The 21,113-nt window shown below is 33.0% G+C and overlaps 1 protein-coding gene across 1 annotated transcript; it reads right to left on the bottom strand.

The window, feature by feature from the left end:
* Positions 1-200: 200 nt before the first annotated feature.
* Positions 201-3,016, bottom strand: LOC140431924 (uncharacterized). The gene is made up of 2 exons (XM_072519791.1): positions 2,662-3,016; positions 201-1,571 (listed from the first exon to the last, which is right to left on the bottom strand). The coding sequence occupies exons 1-2, from the start codon at positions 2,885-2,887 to the stop codon at positions 574-576; spliced, it is 1,224 nt and encodes a 407-aa protein (XP_072375892.1). The 5' UTR covers positions 2,888-3,016; the 3' UTR covers positions 201-573.
* Positions 3,017-21,113: the final 18,097 nt, after the last annotated feature.

The following is a 21,113-nucleotide window of genomic DNA, read 5'->3' as shown; positions in this document are numbered from 1 at the left end:
CGACTATATACATATTTTTGTATATACCTATACATATTTTAATACCTTAAAAAAATCGATAATAAGTAATAGAAATCGACTGATTTTCATCTCTTTTTTGAAATTAACTCTCAAATTTAATCGTTTTTAAATGTACTAAAATACTTTTAGTATGTTAATTTGTTTGTTTAAAAAAACATCAATATTTTTGACTTAAGACCTTTTTATTTATCTGTTCAGAATTGATATATGGGTTATATTAAATTTTACAGAAAAAAATATAATTCATACAAGAGATATATTCTTTATCTAATTCTATATCTAATATAGAATTACTTTGTTTCTCAGTGTAACTATAACTTTACTACTGTTTTGAACGACTTCCTCATTACTTTTCTTAGTGTACTAAGTAGTGGCATTCTCCCTCCAGCGCGCAATCTCATATTAACTGTTTGAAAAAACTGCTTAAAACAAATAGCACACTTGTTTTTTCTCCACGATGTACTACCAAATGTATTTTAAACATCTTTGTGCCCCTTAAAAGTATTTTTGAACAACTTGCATGGTTAAATTACTTAAAACAAATTTCACATTTTACAGTTTCTCCCTAGCGTGCACTCTCAAATGTTTTTTTAAAATACTTGTTTGTTTAAACTGTTTAAAACAAATTTCACAATTGTACGGTTTTTCTCCAGTGTGCACTCTTAAATGTCTCTTCAAAGTACCTTTAACGGTAAACTGCCTTAAACAAATTTCACAGTTGTAAGGTGTTTCTCCAGTGTGTACTCTCAAATGTATTTTGTAACCAATTGCATGTTTAAACTGCTTACAACAAATTTCACACTTGTACGGTTTTTCTCCAGTGTGCACTCTCAAATGTGTTTTCAAATTGCATGCTGCACTAAACTGTTTAAAACAAATTTCACACTTGTGAAGTTTTTCTCCAGTATGCGTTCTCAAGTGGGCTTTCAAATTACTTATAGTAATAAACTGGTTAAAACAAATTTCACACTTATGAGGTTTTTCTCCACTGTGCATTCTCAAATGGTTTTTTAAATTACTATTATCAGTAAACTGTTTAAAACAAATTTCACACTTGTAAGGTGTTTCTCTAGTGTGTACTCTCAAATGTTTTTTTAAACTATTTGTTTGGTTAAACTCCTTACAACAAATTTCACACTTGTACGGTTTTTCTCCAGTGTGTACCCTCAAATGTTTTTTCAAAGTACCAGCTTCACTAAAATGTTTAAAACAAGTTTCACACTTGTGAAGTTTTTCTCCAGTATGTGTTCTCAAATGTCTCTTTAAGGTATCTTTAGCAGTAAACTGCTTTAAACAAATTTCACACTTGTATGATTTTTCTCCAGTGTGAACTCTCAAATGTGTTTTCAAATTATCTGCTTCACTAAACTGCTTACAATAAATTTCAGAGTTGTAAGGTGATTCTTCAGTGTGTACCTTCAAATGTGTTTTTAAACTAATTGCTTGGTTAAACTGCTTACAACAAATTTTACATTTATAAGGTCCTTGTCTCGTTCCAATTTTCATATTTTTAGTTAATATTTTCATTTTATTCTCCCCCTGCGGACAACCTGAAATACAAAGCAATTGTAAGTATTTTAATGTAACGGAAAAATTATTGCTGGAATACAGGAATGAAATAAATAAAATAATATTATGGCCCAAACTATGCAAATCAATGACATATGATATCTAGACTGGCAATACAGAATAGTTAATGCTGTAAAAAGTGTCATAAACATAAACCAAATAATATTAATTTTCTGTTAAAATATTGATATCAACTAAACAAAATTTAAATATTAGCGCCATATGTCATTTACCCGAAGGTAAGGTTGGTACAATGTAAATTGCACTTTGGAACAAAATAACGTTAGGCTTAACTGTATATTCAACTGGTTTCATTTCATTTACAAGTTTTAACAGGTTATTATTTCTATGTTATATTTAATATAGAAATTAACCAACAATTCATAAAAGAAATAGATGCATTCAAATACCTAGCGGTTACAATAGACAGAGAAGGTCCCATGCAGAATGAAATAACAGAAAGAATAAGTAGTGCTTCAGAAAGAAATTTTTTCACACTTGCAAGGCTTGTCTCCAGCGTGCAATCTCATATGGAGCTAAAGTTAATCAAATTATTTACTAAACCATTTGGTGTAACATTCCCAATACAAAGTAACCTTTCATTTTTTGCATTTATTGTACACTTACAATAGGGACATTTGTTTGCCTTCATTGGTTATTTCCAAAACATGTCTTATTTGATCAAATTGAAGAAAAGATCATAGTATAAGTGACCCCTACATTTTTGGAATGGAAAAAAATCCTGTTGAAAATATGCTCTAGCAATATTTCTTCAAAAATCTTATTGGTTTATTTGCAGTACTATAAAATAGTACACATTGTAAAGTGCAACATACATTATATTGGTAAATAATACAAACTATAATTTTTCCTCTGAATCTCATTTGATATTTTAGAAAATTTTGTAAGTTTGTCCACCCCTACCATAACAACTTCTAACAATAAAAAGCAAATTTGCAAGCTACAATGAAATTTAAGCTACAATTTTGTAAATCTATTCTCTATCCTCTGTTCCTGAATATAAGATTAATTTTTATCACTTTATATTGTTAATCAATGTTATTTACTTACTTTCTTCATTTGATGTTTGTTTTTCTTCAAATAGATTAAATTCATCTTGTCCTACTTTAGGCTCAGAGTCTACAGGAAAGTCTAAATAATCAAATGTGTCGTATGCACTTTCTTTCTTGGGTTCTTCCTTAATTTCAATTTTTACGGCATTAAAAGGACCAACACTCGTCTCATTATCTATTTCTATTTTGCAAGATTTCTCACTAGTTTCTTGTTTTATTTCCATTTTATTTATATACCAATTTCAGTTTTATATGTACACTCAAAAAAACCAATTCACCTTTTACACAAATTTCAAAAGTTAACTATGGACTATGGACACCGACACCATACATTGCTAAAAAATTGCTTCTTTTAGTTTTAGCAAATTTAGCGTTTAGATTGACAACACTTATTTTCATCTAAACAATGACAATTGACAATGATTTCCGATGTCGGACGTCACGTCATGGTTATGCGTAAGCGTAAGTCTGTCAGTAATTTCCCCGATTCAAATTCATAATAGGCAACCTACATTACGCGGCCCCGAGTAGTGGGTCGGGCTCTAGACATTAGTCTATTATTGCTTTTAAAATATGAAAGAGTGGTCAACAAATGCAACTTTAGGGGCCGGTTATTCGAACGCTATCAATCAAACCTTGATTGTAATCAAATATTTAATTACAAGCAAATACTTCACAGCAGCTGTCAAAAGTATTAAAAATTGCTTATTATTATTGATTTGTAAATAGAAACATGAAATTAACATCAGAAAGAGTTTAATTATGGTTTATTTTAAATTAAAACGCAAAATAATAAAATTGAATAAAATAAATCAGTCATCATAACCTTAAATGTGACGTATTTGATTTTAATTAAATATTTGATTACAATCAAGTTTTGATTAGCGTTCGAACAACCGGCCCTTAGATATTTTTAGATCTAGATGCCGGCGTTTTATAAAATTTTTTAAAGAAAATAATATTATTTTAACTTTTAATAAATGAATCTTTTTAGAAAAAATATTATGATTCAAATTTTTAATTGAAATATTATGTACAAATCTACAAATAATATAATTAAAACTCTCTTCTTATAAACTATAAATAAAATTAATTAAAAGTCAATCACCGGGGGAGAAAGCCTAAAAAAATTGTAAGGTGTTTAGTACGTTAGTACTAAAACTTGTTAGTACGCTAGGATTGCTTTTTAGCACGTACACCAAAGAATTATTTTTTATAATTTGAAAATTCGAAATTGTGAAGTATAATTTCGGATTTTTAAATTAAAAAATAAATAAGTAAAGCTGGATTTATAGATTGACGGACTGTAGACGTAGACGCACTGCAGACGTAACAAACGGACTATAAATTTTATTTCAATTTATAAATCGACGGAGTGGAATTTTTTCGCATGAATAGAAACAGTGGCTAGAGTTGGTGACCATGATACTATAATATTCTTTTATTATTTATTATTATTATTTTATAAATTCTTAACGTTCATTGTAACAAATAATCAACAAAATCAAAATTCGATATGTTGATAAACAACTTTACAAAATGGTGGGCGGGACAGACAGTTCACTTTGGTTGACAGCACAAAATTCTTCCTTTTGATTGGCCAGACGCAAGTAACGCACTGTAAAAGATGAAAGTTGGCCAACTCTTCCGTTGCAGTGCGTTTCACTTACGTTCCGTCATGCGTTTACGTTCATTTATAAATAAGAGTACACAAAATTCTACGTTGATATTTTTCCAGTGCGTCTACGTTTACAGTGCGTCAAACTATAAATCCAGCTTAAGTCTCAAATAACGCTTCACTAGAGCTCAACAAAGGAAGATAAGAAAAAGGTCAAAAATGGCTGCTGAGACATAGGCCATAGCAAATACTAAGAAATCCAAATCAGCACCACCCGACGATAAAAAGAGACTTCGAGAGAATACCATCACCCTCCTCGTAACAGAGTTGCTAAGAAACCAAGGTGCTCTTACGAGCTGACTAGGTCATAAAGCACCCTGACAAAAGTATTTAGAATGATGGTAGCACCATCCTGATACTCAACTAGATCGGGCTCAAGCAAATTTGATCATTAACAAACTGGAGGATTGATGAGGCTCCTATCTGAGGTCAAAATGAACTTCTGCAGTTCCATAAAACATCGTTTAGCGAAGGGACCCTGTGGGTGAACTGTGTTAACGAGTATACAAAAAAAATGGACGACTGGTGAAGTGGTGAAGACTATTGAGGGCCTGGGGGAGGGAGTAAACTTAAATATAATTGTTCCAAGTAATATGCTCAACCGCCCCATGCTCCTCACCCGCGGCCCCAAGAAAAAACTTGATGAATAAACTATCAGGACCCCTCTAAAGAGGCAAAATCAAGACCTTAACACAGAAGACTGGTTGTGATCTCTGTTCCACACACTAAACGACAGTAAAGATAAATAAAGATTTTATTGTGAAAAAAAAAAAACAAAAAAAAGACAATGAAAAAGACAGCAAAGATTTGATTTCACGTCCAAAGCGTCTATGTATCTGTTGATACGTATTTCGACTTAATAAGTCTCATCAGAACAGTTATTCATAGCCGTTCTTAACGTGAAAAATAATCTTCTCTGTCTTTTAGGAAGCAACAATAAAATGGCTTCGTTATGGACGCAATAGCGACATCTGATAGAAAAATCGAAACTATCTTACCGAAAAAAAAAGACAGTTTGCAAATCAATGGTATCGAAATTTGATTAGGCGTAGATGCATAAGTTAAATAAATAGCACCGTTCGTACTCCTTTCCCACTTTCCCCTAACTACATCTTTCATTATAGATTTAAGCCGACGGCCACGGCCACGGTTTGAGTTTATGCAGTCACAGTCACCCGCTTAAGGAGTGTTTTGAAGTATAAACCGTAACCAAATCGCCCATTTGAACTGTCCTTCTATATGCGTCTTTAGTATATACCACAAAAATAGTAGTGTATTCAGTAGTGTCAGTGGAATAGGAATAGGAGATAGGAAAGGAGAGTGATTTGCATCGGCCCAGCCGTTCGTAATGGCGGTGGCGCTACTAGTAGCGTTAGGTGGGGGATATGACATACCAAGAGACTTATGACGTTGATGTAAGTGCTGTTGCCATGGTTTCACTAGTTTTGCATATTTACCCAAATAATGATTATACATACTATACTTAAAAAAAATGTAGCAAATTCTACTAAAATCACCACTTTAATTTACAATAACTTAAAGAATAAGTCGACTTTACACTACATGATTTTATCATATGACAATATCATATGAGATTTGTTATGATTCCTCGTTTCTATGATGTTTTAAAAAATCGTGTTTACACTGAATGATAAGTTATGACTTATGATATGAGTGACAATGAGGTTTTATTGATTTTTCTTTTGGTTTAGATGAGGTCAAGGTAAAAGCCGGCACGTGGTGAATTAAAATTTTGAATCTAAGTAATCTAACCGGTGAAAATTGAGTGTTTTCATATTCAATCAAGTAATTGAAATTAAAATAAAGTTATTTAGTTGGTGAACATGAACAATATAGTTAATTTAATTATGAGTAAGAAAATCCTAAGGACTTTATTGTAAGTTTTTTTTACATTAAATAATTACATATGTTGATATAAGGTTGAATGCTCGAATACATGAACTTTGATTAATTAGTGTATTAATGTTTATACAATTTTATGTTTAATGTTATGTTTATTACATTCTGCGCCTGCTGGATAGCCCAAAACTGACGAAATGCCCCTGATGATGCTTTAGAAAAGCGAAAGTACTTCGACAAGATTTAATTAATAAAATAATTATTAAAAATTAAGATTAAAATTGTGCTCGATATCTGCCTTTAATTTTATCAAAGTTTAGTTACATAAGTAGGGCCTGCGTAGTGCAAGCGGTAGGATTCTTGCCTCGCATGCCGGTGGTCCGGAGTTCGAATACTACCGCCGGCAAGAACAGCTAGACATTTTTAAAAATGTCTATAGGCCCCAGGTCGACTCAACCTGAATAAAATGAGTACCTTGGGTAAAACCAGGGGTAATAATAGGCGGTTGAAGCGTAGCACTGGCCATGTTACCTTCCTTGTATACCGTAGGCCCTAGATATAGCAGACTACCCTGCTATACTCCCAAAGCCGCGAAGCGGTATAAAACGGGAGACTATTATTATTAATTGCATAAGTAGCAGTAGATCATAAGGCATGGACGTTAATATTCCCGATCCCCCTGATAAAGGGGGCGGGATTTTTGCTTTGCTTTCATTAGATTCTCAAAGCTATTTAAAATCTACTCACATGTTAGCTCTTAGACATAAACAAAATATTATTAAAATTGAAAAAGAACTTTTTGAATTGAAAAATAGATTTCAACATGATCAGATTATGTTAACAGAAGTGAATAACCTATCCTCTAGGATTGAAAATATCAGTAGGAGAAAAGTTGAATATAAAGACACTGACTTCGGTCAATTTCTTGTTATGATAGAGAGTGACAAAGGAAAAGCCGGAAATATCCATCCTATGGATATTGGTAAAATTTTTTATACAACGGGTACAACTGGTATTAAAGACATCAGTAGAAAAGGAATAAATAGAATAGGAGTTCAGTTTAATACCTCCAAACAAGCAAATACAATCCTAAATCATACAGAATTACTTAAAAAAGGATTTGTAGCCTATATATTCCACAAAACATGTTAACATCAAGAGGCATTATTTGAGGAGTCAGTTTGAGTATTTCTATGGAAAATATAATTGAAGACTCTGTTATTATTGTGGCGTGGCGATTGTAAGATTTTCAAAGTTCTTCCTATGTTTGACAAATAATACTAAAAACGGGAAAATTATTTCTGCCAGAAGATTAAATAGACGGGTTATAAGTACAGATGGGTCTACAGCATATATTCCAACAGGTACTGTACAATTACTTTTTGATGGAAGAATTCCTCCAAAAGAAATTATCATTTATTCGAACTTGGTAACAGTTGAACCCTACATTCCTCCTATCCAACAATGCTTTAAATGCTTAAGATTTGGTCATTCTCAAAGACAATGCAGGGGAAAAGAAAATGTTCTAAATGTGCTGAGGAACATACACTACAAAATTGCACGGTTTCTGTTCCAAAATGTCTATATTGTAATCTTGATTACCTCTTAACTAATAAGGTATGTAAAGAATTTGAAAGACAGAAAAACATCAATGAGGTAATGGTCTTTCAAGACCTTAAATTTTTTGAAGCCGCTAAGCTGTTCCCCCCACTAAAAGAAAAGCCAGAGAATACTAGAATCTTCCAAAGGAGAAACAGGGATTTCCCTTCTCTTCCAGCAAGTTCTTCTAGAGCATTTACCCAAGTTGTCTCAAAACCTCCTTCCTCTGCTTTCCATTATTCAAACCAAACTCATGTTGTCCCAGTTAAAAGAAAAAATAAGATTATCCTGAAAGTTACTAGTTATGATAGGGAGGCTCATAAAGCCTTATTAAATGAGGACCTAAGTAGAAAATTACCTAAATTGCCAATACTAAATAAATTAAACGATTCAAAAAACCATATGGGATCTCAGGGTCCAAAGTATACTCTTTTACCAAGTTATCCGGTTTATTCTCAGGATAGCTTGTCTTCAAAAAATACTGTTTTAACCTCTGATAATGAAAATATGGATTTTGCCGGTTTTGAGGATTCACAAAGTAAATTTAAGTTAAATAAAAGTAGTTTTGGTTAAGTGATATTTCATTTCTTATATATAACACTAATAATATCCTTATATATATATATATATATATATATATATATATATAACAATAAATAATAATTATAATAATAATAAGCCAATTGCCAATAAATCATACCCAAGCCAAGAATAAATTCAGGAGTTTTGGGGAAATCAACTTTCCACGCCACCTGCTCTTAATACCAATGCTGGATGGATAGAAGATACGACGCACAGCTGTCATCACTACCGTACAACTGTCTACGAACCCTTCACCACAAAAGAAGTCTCTAATATCATCAAAGAGCTTTATAACTGGAAATCTCCTGGACCAGACGGAGTTCAAAACTTCTGGGTTAAGAAGTTCTGGAGTGCTTTAATACCGAAGGATCAAAATAATACCCAAGATCCAGCCAAGTACCGGCTAATGACGTGTCTGTATAAATTATGACCTCTGTATAAATTGGTCACGTTCTGTGTAGCCCAGCGTATCTACCAACACTGCGCTCTAAACAATATCATAGAACCTCAACAGAAAGGATGCGCTAAGGGTTCCATGGGTTGCAAAGAACAACTTATTATCGACTCAGTCATTTCTAACCAGGCATACACCAAAAAAAGGAACCTCTTCACTGCCTTTATTGACCATAAGAAAGCCTTTGACTCAGTGCCGCATGTATGGCTTGTAGATATATTAAGAATATATAAAGTCGATGACAATATAGTGACCTTTTTAAGACATATAATGACAGATTGGAAGACTAAAATTCACCTCCAAATACCTGGTGAAAGTAATATCGAAACGGAAAATATCACAATTAACTGCGGCCTATTCCAAGGAGACTCGCTGAGTCCATTGTGGTTCTGTCTAGCGATGAACCCACTATCCCAGCTATTGAACTCCACTGACTCAGGTTTTAGCATTAAAAACAACAATACTGTAGTGGCGAATCTTAATCATCTGTTGTATATGGATGATTTGAAACTAATGGCTTCCACTCGAAATCACTTAGATCAAATGCTAAAAACTGTAGAAACTTTTTCAAATGATATCAGTTATGCACTTTGGGTTAGACAAATGTCGTGTACTAAATATAGTCAAGGGAAACGTTCACCCCGGAGGATTCGATATGCAAAATGGCCAAAATATCGAGGCTATGGGCGAAAATGACATGTATAAATATCTAGGAGTAAAGCAAGCGCGGAAAATTGACCATAAACAAATGAAAATCGAGTTAACATCAGAGTTCATACGAAGAGTAAAACAGCTACTCCGCTCACATCTTAATAGTAAAAATTTGTTTAAGACATTAAACACCTACGCATTTTCCGCACTTAGCTACTCATTTGGGATTATTAAGCGGACTAAAACGGATATAGAAACTCTTCAGCGAAAAGTACGAACACACCTCACAAAGGCACAAAAACACCATCCTCGAAGTGCAGTAGAAAGAACGACATTACCGCGGTATTTAGGAGGACGAGGACTTATTGATATACGCGAGCAATTAGAAAAACAGATTACTAATTTACGAACTTATTTTCAGATGCAGGCGGAGACATTTACTCTTCATCGCGCGATTTGTGCAGTAGATGACACAACACCGATCAAACTGAGGGAACAAGAAATGCGCATAAACCATCTTACTAAGAACGAAAAAATGCGCATTTGGATGAGTAAACCTCTGCACGGGCGACATCGGAATGAAGTCAGTCAAGACTATGTCGACAATATAGCGTCGAATTATTGGATGACATCAGGAAAGATGTTCCCTGAAACAGAAGGTTCATTACTCGCCATTCAGGATCAGGTTATACCTACCAACCAAAAATTACCTGAAATATATCGTCAAAGACCCTCAGCTCCAAAACAACAAATGCCGATATGGATGTCAAGCCCAAGAAACTATCCAACATCTTACCGGGGGCTGCCAGGCATTTGCTGCAACTGAATATAAGGAACTGCATGACTCAGTAGGGAAGATCCTCCATCAAGAGATAGCTTTTAAACTGGGACTTCTACAAACAAACCATTATCAATACGTTCCTGTAAGTATGCTTGAGAATGACAACTACAAGCTATACTGGGATCGCACTGTGCTCACAGACCAAACTGTAGCACACAATAGACCAGATCTCGTGCTAGTTAATAAACTAACAAGACAAACAACACTAATCGATGTGGCGATACCTAACAACAATAATCTGCGTGTTAAGTACAACGAAAATATCGCCAAGTACAGAGATGTGGAAATACAAATAATGAGACAATGGAGAATGGAAAGTACCCAGACGATACCTATTATTCTTTCTACCACTGGAGTCATCCCGAAGAACCTCCTAGAAAACATAAAAAAGCTGGTCTAAATGAACATCTATATAAGATCATGCAGAAAGCTGTGCTACTTTCGACGTCCAGATGCGTGCGAAAATTTTTGGGAGATACACCAACGTACCACGTCACCTAGAACTCGATAACATGGAAAGAGTCCCACCAGAGCTCAATCCTTTTGATACCGTAGGTATCTGGGATAAGTGAATTTTCCCCTTAGAGGGAGTGTGAGCCGTATGGCTAAATCTGGATAATAATAATAATAAATATAAATTAGTTATGACATTTAATATTTTACATTGGAACATTAACGGTTTTTTTTAACAATAAACAGGATCTAACTGTGTTTCTTAAAGAATTTAATATTAATATCATTCTTTTAAATGAAACTCATTTGAAATCTTCGCAACAGTTGTATATTCCTAATTTTTACTTCTTTAGAGATAATAGATGATGATGCATCAGTCTCTGGCAGCTGATAGGTTGGATATTTCACACATTCACTTGCCTGAGAAATGGCAGGCTATTGTTGTTAAATTTGAACAATTTTTCATTATAGGCTCATATAAGACACCAGATATACGTTTCCGCAAGGAGATCTTTAGTGAATTGGTCCAAATGTGTGATAAACCTTTCTTCTTCATAGGTGACTTGAATTGTCAACATTATTAAAGGGGATCATCATCTAACAATCCAAATAGTAATCGTCTTGCTAATCTTTTGGAGGAAGATAGCTTGTGCTTTCTCAACACTGGAGAAGCGACAAGAATTTCACCTCCTGATTCTAACAGTGTTCCTGATGTTGCGATAGCTTCTCCAGATTTAGCTGCGGACTGTCTTTGGGAAGTTTTTTCAGAGATAGGAGCTAGTGATCATTTTCCATTTGTTGTGTGCTATGGGCAAGATAGAACTAACACCCAAATAAATGGCCCTCTTCAAGGTCTCGGTATCTTTATTGTGAAAAAAGCCAATTGGGAACAATTTAATCTATACATTGAGTCTAATATTCACAATATTTCTGATCACTCATACACAGATTTTCAGAACCTGTTATTAGACGCAGCAAATAGGTTCATCCCTAAGAAAAAGCGTTTTAGATTTTCTAAACCTTAAATACCTTGGTGGGATGAAGAGGGTTCTGCCTTGATTAAATCAAAGAGGGAAGCAGTTAGGAAGTTTAAACACGAACCATCTTTAGAGAACTTTATTAATTTTAAAAAGATTAGGGCACATTGTAAAAAGGAACTTAAGTCCAAAAAGAACAAATCATTTGCCATGTTTTGCTCCACAATCTCTCCTGATACCCCAATATCAGTAATGTGGAGGAAAGAGAAATTTCCATAGGGCCTTCTCTAAAGTGTCAGTCAGAACTCCCAGCAATTCTTCACTAGGAGAGGAAATGCTTATCTCATTGACTCCACCTGTTTTTGAGAATGTTACATCTCACCCAGTGAAATCTAATACTATCGAGTGTGAACCCTTTTCTTTAAACGAGATTTCATTGGCTTCATTTGAAAGAAGAGATACTCTTCCGGGCCAGGATAGTATAACATTTTCTATGTTGTAACATCTTCCAGAGTCAGCAATCAATTTTCTGCTCAAATTTTTCAATCTATGTTTTAAAGGGGAAAACAAATTCCAACATAATGGAAATCGCAAACAATTTGTTTAATCCCCAAACCCAACAAAAATATAAATTGTCTTTCAGGTGGGAGACCAATTGCCCTATCCTCATGCGTCAGTAACTTTTAGAGAACATGATAAAAATAAGGTATATAGAACATCATCTGATACTATCGCCTTTCCAAACAGGTTTTCGTAAAGGTAGAGGGGTGTCTGAAAACATTATCCATCTGGTTAATAAAATTTCAATTAATATTTCAAAAAGGAAGCTAGACATTTCTTTAGCATATGATAAAGTATCTATTACCCAATTATTAGATGCTCTGGGAGATCTCAATTTGCCTTTGTTACGTATTGAGTTGATTAAACATATATTGACAAATCGTTCGGTGTTCGTCCGAGATCATATTTCCTTTAATCTATTGGGGCCAAACACAGCTAATGTTGGTTAATTAGACGCGATATTTAAACATGTTGGTGTTACCGATATTATTACCGAAAATCATATAATTTTATCATGTGGAATAGGTACCGTCCTATTCTCCTGTCACAAGCTATGACGAGCCGCATGACAGTGCTTATGACAAAATCATATGACAAATCACACAGTGTAAACATGTAAATTTCACTCCATGACCAAATCATATGACAAATCACATGATAAATCATGTAGTGTAAAGTCGACTTTACTTTTACGAAATTATAATTTGTGTTATGAGAAACTACAAGTTTTGAATAAGTATAAAACAGCATTCATAAATATTTTGTTATTGTAAATTATTTGACAGCACTTTCCACATCTTGTCTTTCAGGACCTTCTTATTATCAGGTGCGAATGGTTAACCCCTTACAATGACACTTGCGAATCATAAATTTTAAATTTCCGAAGAAGTTTTTATTGTATACGCATTTAATTATTATCTTTAATTTAATTAAAATCTATGAATTTTTATATAATTTCAATTAGTAAATACAAACTCGATACTATTTTGTAAATTTTGTTTTTGTAGTTAAATTACCTTTAAATCTTAACCAACATTAATCTTATATTTTAATAATATTTCATTATTTTAGATTTTTATGGATCTTCTACTTCTAAGCAATAGTTGTTACATACTAATTTGTGATGATCCTGAAGAACAAGATCGCAGAAATGCTAGAGTTTATACTTTATTATCTACAGACGGTCCTTTAAGGCAGAGTATTTTAGAACTTACAACAAATCAGTACTATTGAATATAGATGTATCTGTATTTGTATATCAAAAGGAAGATCTCCGACACGATGGGAAGATTAAATGAAGATTGGTGGAAAAATCCCTTCATGAAGTTGTTCATCTGGTACAGAATTGCAGCCAATGGAGACAGCAAGCTAACAATATTTAGAGTGTCTCCACCCACACCTTAACAAGGGCTTAAGGAATGAGGAGGAGGAGGATATTTGTTGCCAGTACTTTACCAAAGAAAATTATACAAATAAACAAGTATCAGGATATCTGTGTTTTATTTTGTTGTTTTTGGGACTTTGGTTTGTTAATATAATTGAAAACAGATATAATCATAAAATATTAAATAAAAACTTTCCTGTAACATAATATATACTTCTCTCTGTATCAGATATTATGTTATACATTTATATATAGAAATGTGTAAGTGTATACTATATTTTTGGACAGAGAGAATATATTTCTGGCATAGAATAAGTTTTTATTTCAAATTTTATGACTATATTTACTTTCCATTAAAAGCACACTTTTTGAATTTTGGCGCCTAAAATTCAAAGGATATTTTTTGAATTTGTCGCCAAATGAAATTAGTTTCGGCCCGTCTGTATTTGGCGCTAGAAACTCTCCCAAAACTTTCTATGGGAGTTACCTTACCAGGGGGTATAATATACTCTGGTGTGACACATAGAAGGACAGTTCAAATGGGCGATTTGGTTACGGTTATTATACTTCAAATCAAAACCCTCCTTAAGAGGGCGACTGCATACACGGTTCGTAGACTTACTACGGTTGCCTCTTCCGCCTAACCAATGAACATTAAGCCCGAAACTGTACTCTCGTGACGTAATTCTTCCACTTCAAGGGGAAGCAATTGACTGCAATTGAACTGCAATCGACCTGCCCTCTACATTCAGTTTCAATCGCCGCGAATAAATGGGTTTTGTATTCTTGTGTACTCTGGTGACGTAACTCAGATCCCCACCCCAGTCGGAAGAGGCAACCGTAGTAAGTCTACGAACCGTGGACTGCATAAACTTACCGTGGCCGTCGGCTTAAAAACCATCATGAAATATGTAGTTAGGGGGAAGTGGGAAAGGACTACGAACCGATCTATTTATTTAACTTATGAGGCTACATCAGCGCGTCATCACTATTAATTCGAGACATACTAGCCGCACCGTCTTTCGAAAGTTCTGCGAACCTTTGGCAACAGTGCGTCGGCCGGCAGTACGTGAGACTATCAAAAAGGAAGGCACAATATTGTGATAATTATAATTAGAGTTCGGATCGGATTTAAAAGCATAAAGAAACGCAAAAAAGCATTAAGATTTTATGAAAATATTTTATTATTTATTTATTATACAAAAAAGAATAAACGAAAGCATATAAATTTTAACAAACCTTTTTTTCACGAAAATTAGTATAAAACATCTTAGCTTAATAATTAGTAAGTACCTATCATAAATTTAAGAATAATATACAGTGTGTTCCAACGAAAATTTGACCCCCATAAAGTCAGAAACCAAGAGTATTTCAAAATAAAAAGAACTCGTCAATCCCCCAAACCCCCAGTTTTTTTAAATAGCAAGTGTGGTCGAGTGCCATACCATCTGAAAGGTATTTTTTCCTCTACACAATACTTCTTTTTAATTTAGTAATACAGTAATACAGTATATTTTCAAAGCCTCTTCGTACATTTGCAAGTACCTTCGGTGTGAATAATGGGCATTCTGTCACAATTATTTGTCGCAACTCTGAAATATCTACAGGCGGCGTGGCGTATATTTTTGATATTAGGTGTCCTCACAAAAAAAAAATCTAAAGGCGAAAGATCCGGTGTCCGATCCACTCTATTGGATCCCTTCTGATAATCCAGCGCCCTGGAAAACGTTGATTCAAAAATATTGTCTTACGCGTATATGATAATGTGGGGATGCCTTGTCCTGTTAGAAAGTCATTTTATTGCTTAAAATATTATCATCAGATTCCAATGTGTCAATGATCAGCGGATAAATACTATGTCTATTATCCTTCGGACACTTAAAGGTTCAGGCAGAATACTAAAATAAATTTAAAATAATATAAGACAAAATTGTTTCGTTACACTTTGTTTTAATATAAATAATAGTAAAAGTAACAATAATAACTTTTTTTAATTTTTTTTGACTATGACTATGGGGTCAACCTAGTTGCTAGTTGCACAGTCAGGTTGCGTGTCAGTTTGAATGTTGTTAGTTCCACTAAAAATATAACTGGTAAATTCCACAAAATTAATGTAGATACTTGCATCATGGTATTTTCAATATTTTGAAAAATTGGACGATTACTTTTCCACTAAGAACATGTTTATTTTACTGTGTTAAACAGGGTGCTCCAAATATCTGATTTCCTTTTGTTACGGCTAAACAGTGACATACAAATACATGTTTAATGGCAAGAATACTTTGGTTTTTGTTTAGTGAATGCACAAGCAGTCGCAATATATCACTTAAATTAATAATGTATATATCTAAACAAATGAAGTATAAAGGAAATACTACTCTGGAAATTGCTCGCTCGATACGAGCTCTACTACTTATAACGTTTATTATAAATGCATATATCAAATAGTTTAGCCGTAAGAAATGAACTACAGATTGATGCATAGTGGTGTATAGCAAATAAAAAATATAAGTTCGAAAATATTGTCGCCTATGAATATCTACCTACCGGAAAAAATTGGCGTTTGTACTTTTCTATTTTCTATTTCTGTACATAAATACAGATTTATTACCAATTTCATTTTCATGGGAAACCACCTTTTATTTACAACAGTAGATTGCTTATAATTACATTATTAAAATTTGTGGTGGCTCTAATTTCGATTTTCGAATCATTTTAGCATGGTTTTTACTAGACTTTTTCTTGGAAGGAGTGACTTTATCTTTCGCTTGAGAAATTTTTCTGTTTTAAAAATATTTATATTTCTAGAATAAAAAATCCTCCTAAAACTATACAGGGTGTTTCAAAAAGGTATGCCAGAAATTAAATCACGCATTCCGGAGACAAAAATAAATTGATTGAATCCAACTTACCTTAGTACAAAAATGTATATAAAAAAAGTTCCAGCTCTTTAAAGATACAAAATAAAAATTGTTTTTTTACATTTTCTCCTAAACTACTTGACATATGTAATAAAAATTGACACGTTACTTTCTTGTTCTGAAAGCATTTTTCATACAAAAGAAACAACAAAATCTAAGCGCACAGAAAAATTTTAAGGGGGGTGTGCAGCCATAAATCTCCCCAAACTTTTGAGTACGTTCAAATCATATGGACTTTGTGGCATCATGTGTTCAAATAAACACATTATTTTTAAAACTTATTTGCCTCTTATCATTTTTTCGAAAAACTAGTTTTTTCCTAGTTGGCCATAAAATTACAATTAGTTTCTACGGATACAATAATTACAAACAGTTCCATCAATAATAGTCAATAATTTGAAGCTATCATTTATTGTGTGAATAGGATTAATATTAAAAATTTTGATATTGGAATGGCCTACACATTTCAGGAAATGGCAGATATGTATTTAACTTTGGGTAAGTTGGATCAGATTAAATTATGATTTCAATAAACTATCGGGAATATCGTAAGTGAATGTCAAGGAAATAGTGCAGCCGCATGGCGTTATGCAGTAAAATACCTAAAATCGAAATGCACCTGATAGACGATTATTCTGACCATTGATCGTCGTTTACGGGAAACGGGTACATTCCAACCGCAAGTTGCAAGAGTGGTCGTCCAATAATGGATGCAACTGATGAAGACATTTTAGAAATCATTGAAGAAGTCCCTGGAACAAATACAAGGGTAATAGCTGCTCAACTAAATGTTCCTCACATAAGGGTTTGGAGGCGTTTGAAGGATCAGCTGCTTAAACCCTATCATTTAACAACGGTTCAAGAGTTATTGGTTGAAGATTATCCTAAAAGGATTGGATTTTGCGATTAGTTGTTAATGGAAACAGAGCAGAATCGTGCTATCAATTACACAGAAAACAGACGCAGGTGTGCGCTGACTAATTCTCTATGTTGCCAACTCACTCAGTTAAGTTCGATTTCTTATTATAGATCATTGATTTTAGCTGATTTTAGTAATTCCAATGTAACACAAAATCTAGGCATGGGATAAAAAAGTTTATTTGAAGAAAGTGTATTTTTTTGTTTTTCTTAATGGCGGTACGGACTCGTTTTTGTAATATTTTATTTAGTTATAGAGTAATTTCCACAAACTAACATATTTCTCAAATTGGGCTCCGTACCGCCATTCTTTACTATATCACGTATATGTGTGCCAAATATCTCGACAAAATATTCAAAATTAAAGCTGTAATCTTGGAACGCGTTTTCTGTCTTGATGACGCGCTGATGTAGCCTCTTATGCATCCACGCCTAATCAAATTTCGATGCCATTGATTTGCAAACTGTCTTTTTTTTGTTTTTTTCACAATAAAATCTTTATTTTTAGTATATTAAATTGTTAAGTTTTTAATTTTAAAACTTAAAAAGTGATGATATTTACAATATTCAAAGTATTAAATTTAAGAAACATTTTAAAAAAATTTCAAAATTTTTCAACCAAATATTTCATTTTCTCAGGACTTTTCATCAAACTTTTTAGACAATTTTCGAAATTATTTCATTGAACAATTGTCCTGTTCAAAAAAGTATTCAATGAAACTTTTTACTAAATTTTGAAATTTTCTATTTCGCCGAAACTTCCATTTCATCCTTAATCTAACAACAACAAAATAATAATAATAACAACAAAAAGCATACTCTGAGATAGCGCGTAATATTTAACAGTAACTTTTAATGAATAGTCTATATGAAAGTTTTTACACTGTATGGGTAATACTTAATCTTGTTTTAAAATAACAACTAAGTACTAATAAAACATAATTTTTACAATGAATAAATATTGGTGAAATTATTACAATATAGTCTTAAATTGATTTATACTTAATTAAAAATAAACTGATGACATTAATTAAAATTAAAATAAATTTTATCGATAAATTTATGACATTTACTAAATTATAATCTTCATAACTGATTTTTTTATTCATATATGAATGAATAAATTATTGGTTTAAAAAATGAAGCCAAATGTTAAGTTAGTGTTTAATTACGACATAGTATATTTAACTAAATAATATTCTTTTCATTATATATATATATATATATATATATATATATATATATATTATGTATATATATATATATATATATATATATATATATATATATATATATATATATATATATATATATATATATATATTGAACCTAGATACTACCGACATTTGTTAGAATAAATGTTAAAGAGATATTGAAAAACAAAAAAGTAAAATAAAAATATATGAGAAATTATAAACGTTTTAAAGGTAAGAATAGTAGATACAAAGATTATAGACTGCGTCTACAAATATTCTTTGAATATACTGTGGCCACAGCATAGTATACGCGTCTATATTTTTTGATAGTATGCTGTGTCTCAGCGCTTTTTATGAAAAGTGTTAAAACGTGGAACTATTTTATTTAAAATAAACACCTTCTAAACAAATCAAAGGAACAGACAAGTATAAGTATTTAGGCTTCATAATATCAAACAAAGGAACAACGGAGGAAGATATAAAAAATAGACTAGGACAAACAAGAGACTGCATACGAAAATTGAACCCGGTACTATGGGATAAGAACATCAGCATGAAAACAAAGAAAAAAATATATAATACCATGACAAGAAGTATCCTCACTTATGGGTGTGAAAATTGGACAATAAATAAGAAAACCAAAAACAAAATAAGAGCAACAGAGATGGAATCCCCTAGGAGAAGCTGCAGAGTAACAAGAAGAGATAGAATAAATAACATGGAGATTAAGAGGAGAATGGGAATGAACTCCGACATAATAGACTACATCGAACAGAAGAGGTTAACCTGGTACGGACATGTCAGAAGAGCGGACCAAAATCGGTGGATAAATAGAATAACAGAGTGGAGCCCGATAGGAAGAAGAAAGAGAGGCAGACCCCGAAGATCTTTCAGAGATGAAGTGGACGAAGCAATGAGTAGAAGAAACCTACAGGAAGGGGACTGGCTAAACAGGAAAAATTGGAGAAAACGGTTGAGTGAAGGAATACAGTGAAAACTGTGGAAATCCTTGTATATATATACCTCTAAATTAAAAAAATCCTCCGCCTATGAAACTAATACCTCGGGCATTTCTGAAGCAATCCGAATTGTAAGTTGCAACGTCCCTCTTAGTAGAATCTCCTAATTTGAACACAGCCGGATGTGCCTCACTTCTTCTTCTTCTTACTTTATTGGGTAATATCCCAGGGGATAATTTGCCCAGCTAATTGAGAGGGGGATATTCTCAACTTGCTCTAGACAATCGAATATCCCCATATAACACTTATTTTATACTGAATGAACACTATGTTGAAACTTCTTCTTCTTGGGCCAAAGGGTTAGTATAGGAGAGACAATACACTTAGTATAGGATAGGAAGATAGTCAGAGACCCAGGTGTAAAAAAGAGAGGAATTTTATAGAAATTATATTATTTATCTATGGTTATGTTATAGTAGAATATAAGAAAGGAATATATATTATAGATTGATTTTGGCTAGATTAAGAAAAGTAATCAACAAATTTAGTCTTTGAGGATTAAGATTTAATAGGAGAGAGCAAATCTCTATAGGAGTTTGTAGTTTTGTTTTAACCAATTCTTTGTAGAGGTCAAAATTTGGAGAAACGTTAATTGGACACTCTAGGATAATATGATTTAGAGATCCAATTTGACCACATTCACAGTATGGGTTGTCCCGAATACCTATGCGGAATAATGAAATTGATTGAACCATGGTGATTTGTTCCATTTATTGACTATTTTAATATAAACCGACCCTTTTGACCTGTTTGAATTCCATTCTTGTGCCCATCGAGTCCAAATTAGCTTTTTAATATAAAATAAGTAGTTTGAATAATGCAATTTAACTTTGGCTGGCATTTTTAGTGATCTTCCTATGTTTGCCAATTTGTCTGCAACACAATTGCCCTTAATATCCGAATGCCCTGGAATCCATGCCAGAATAATAAGGCCCTCTTGATATCCTTCTCCAAGACAAATTGAACCGCATGATTAATTGCAATAATCTCTGCAGTGCAAACTTTAGTCTGCGTAGGTAGTTTACTAGAGTATGAGTATTCAAAGTCAGGACAAAAAACACCAAATCCTGATGAGCCCTTACTATCAACTGACCCATCTGTAAAGATTATAGTGTGAAGTGGATTGTCAAGTGAGATTCTTTAAAATTGAATTAATGCATGCTCATCACCTTTATTAGATTGCACATTCCTAATAGGGATAGAAGTTAATTGATATTCTAATTCAAAATTGTGGCGCGGAAATAAGTCACTAGAAAATAAATTTGGGGTATGCTGGAATTTATTCATGATGGAAACTAAGAGGGGAATACTTGTTTTATTCCAGTAATTCCGCACCCACTACTCTGAGATAGCGCG

This window comes from Diabrotica undecimpunctata, unplaced genomic scaffold (genome assembly GCF_040954645.1).
Source record: "Diabrotica undecimpunctata isolate CICGRU unplaced genomic scaffold, icDiaUnde3 ctg00002278.1, whole genome shotgun sequence".
In the NCBI taxonomy this organism is placed as follows: Eukaryota; Metazoa; Arthropoda; class Insecta; order Coleoptera; family Chrysomelidae; genus Diabrotica; species Diabrotica undecimpunctata.
This window is presented reverse-complemented; position numbering and strand designations above follow the sequence as displayed.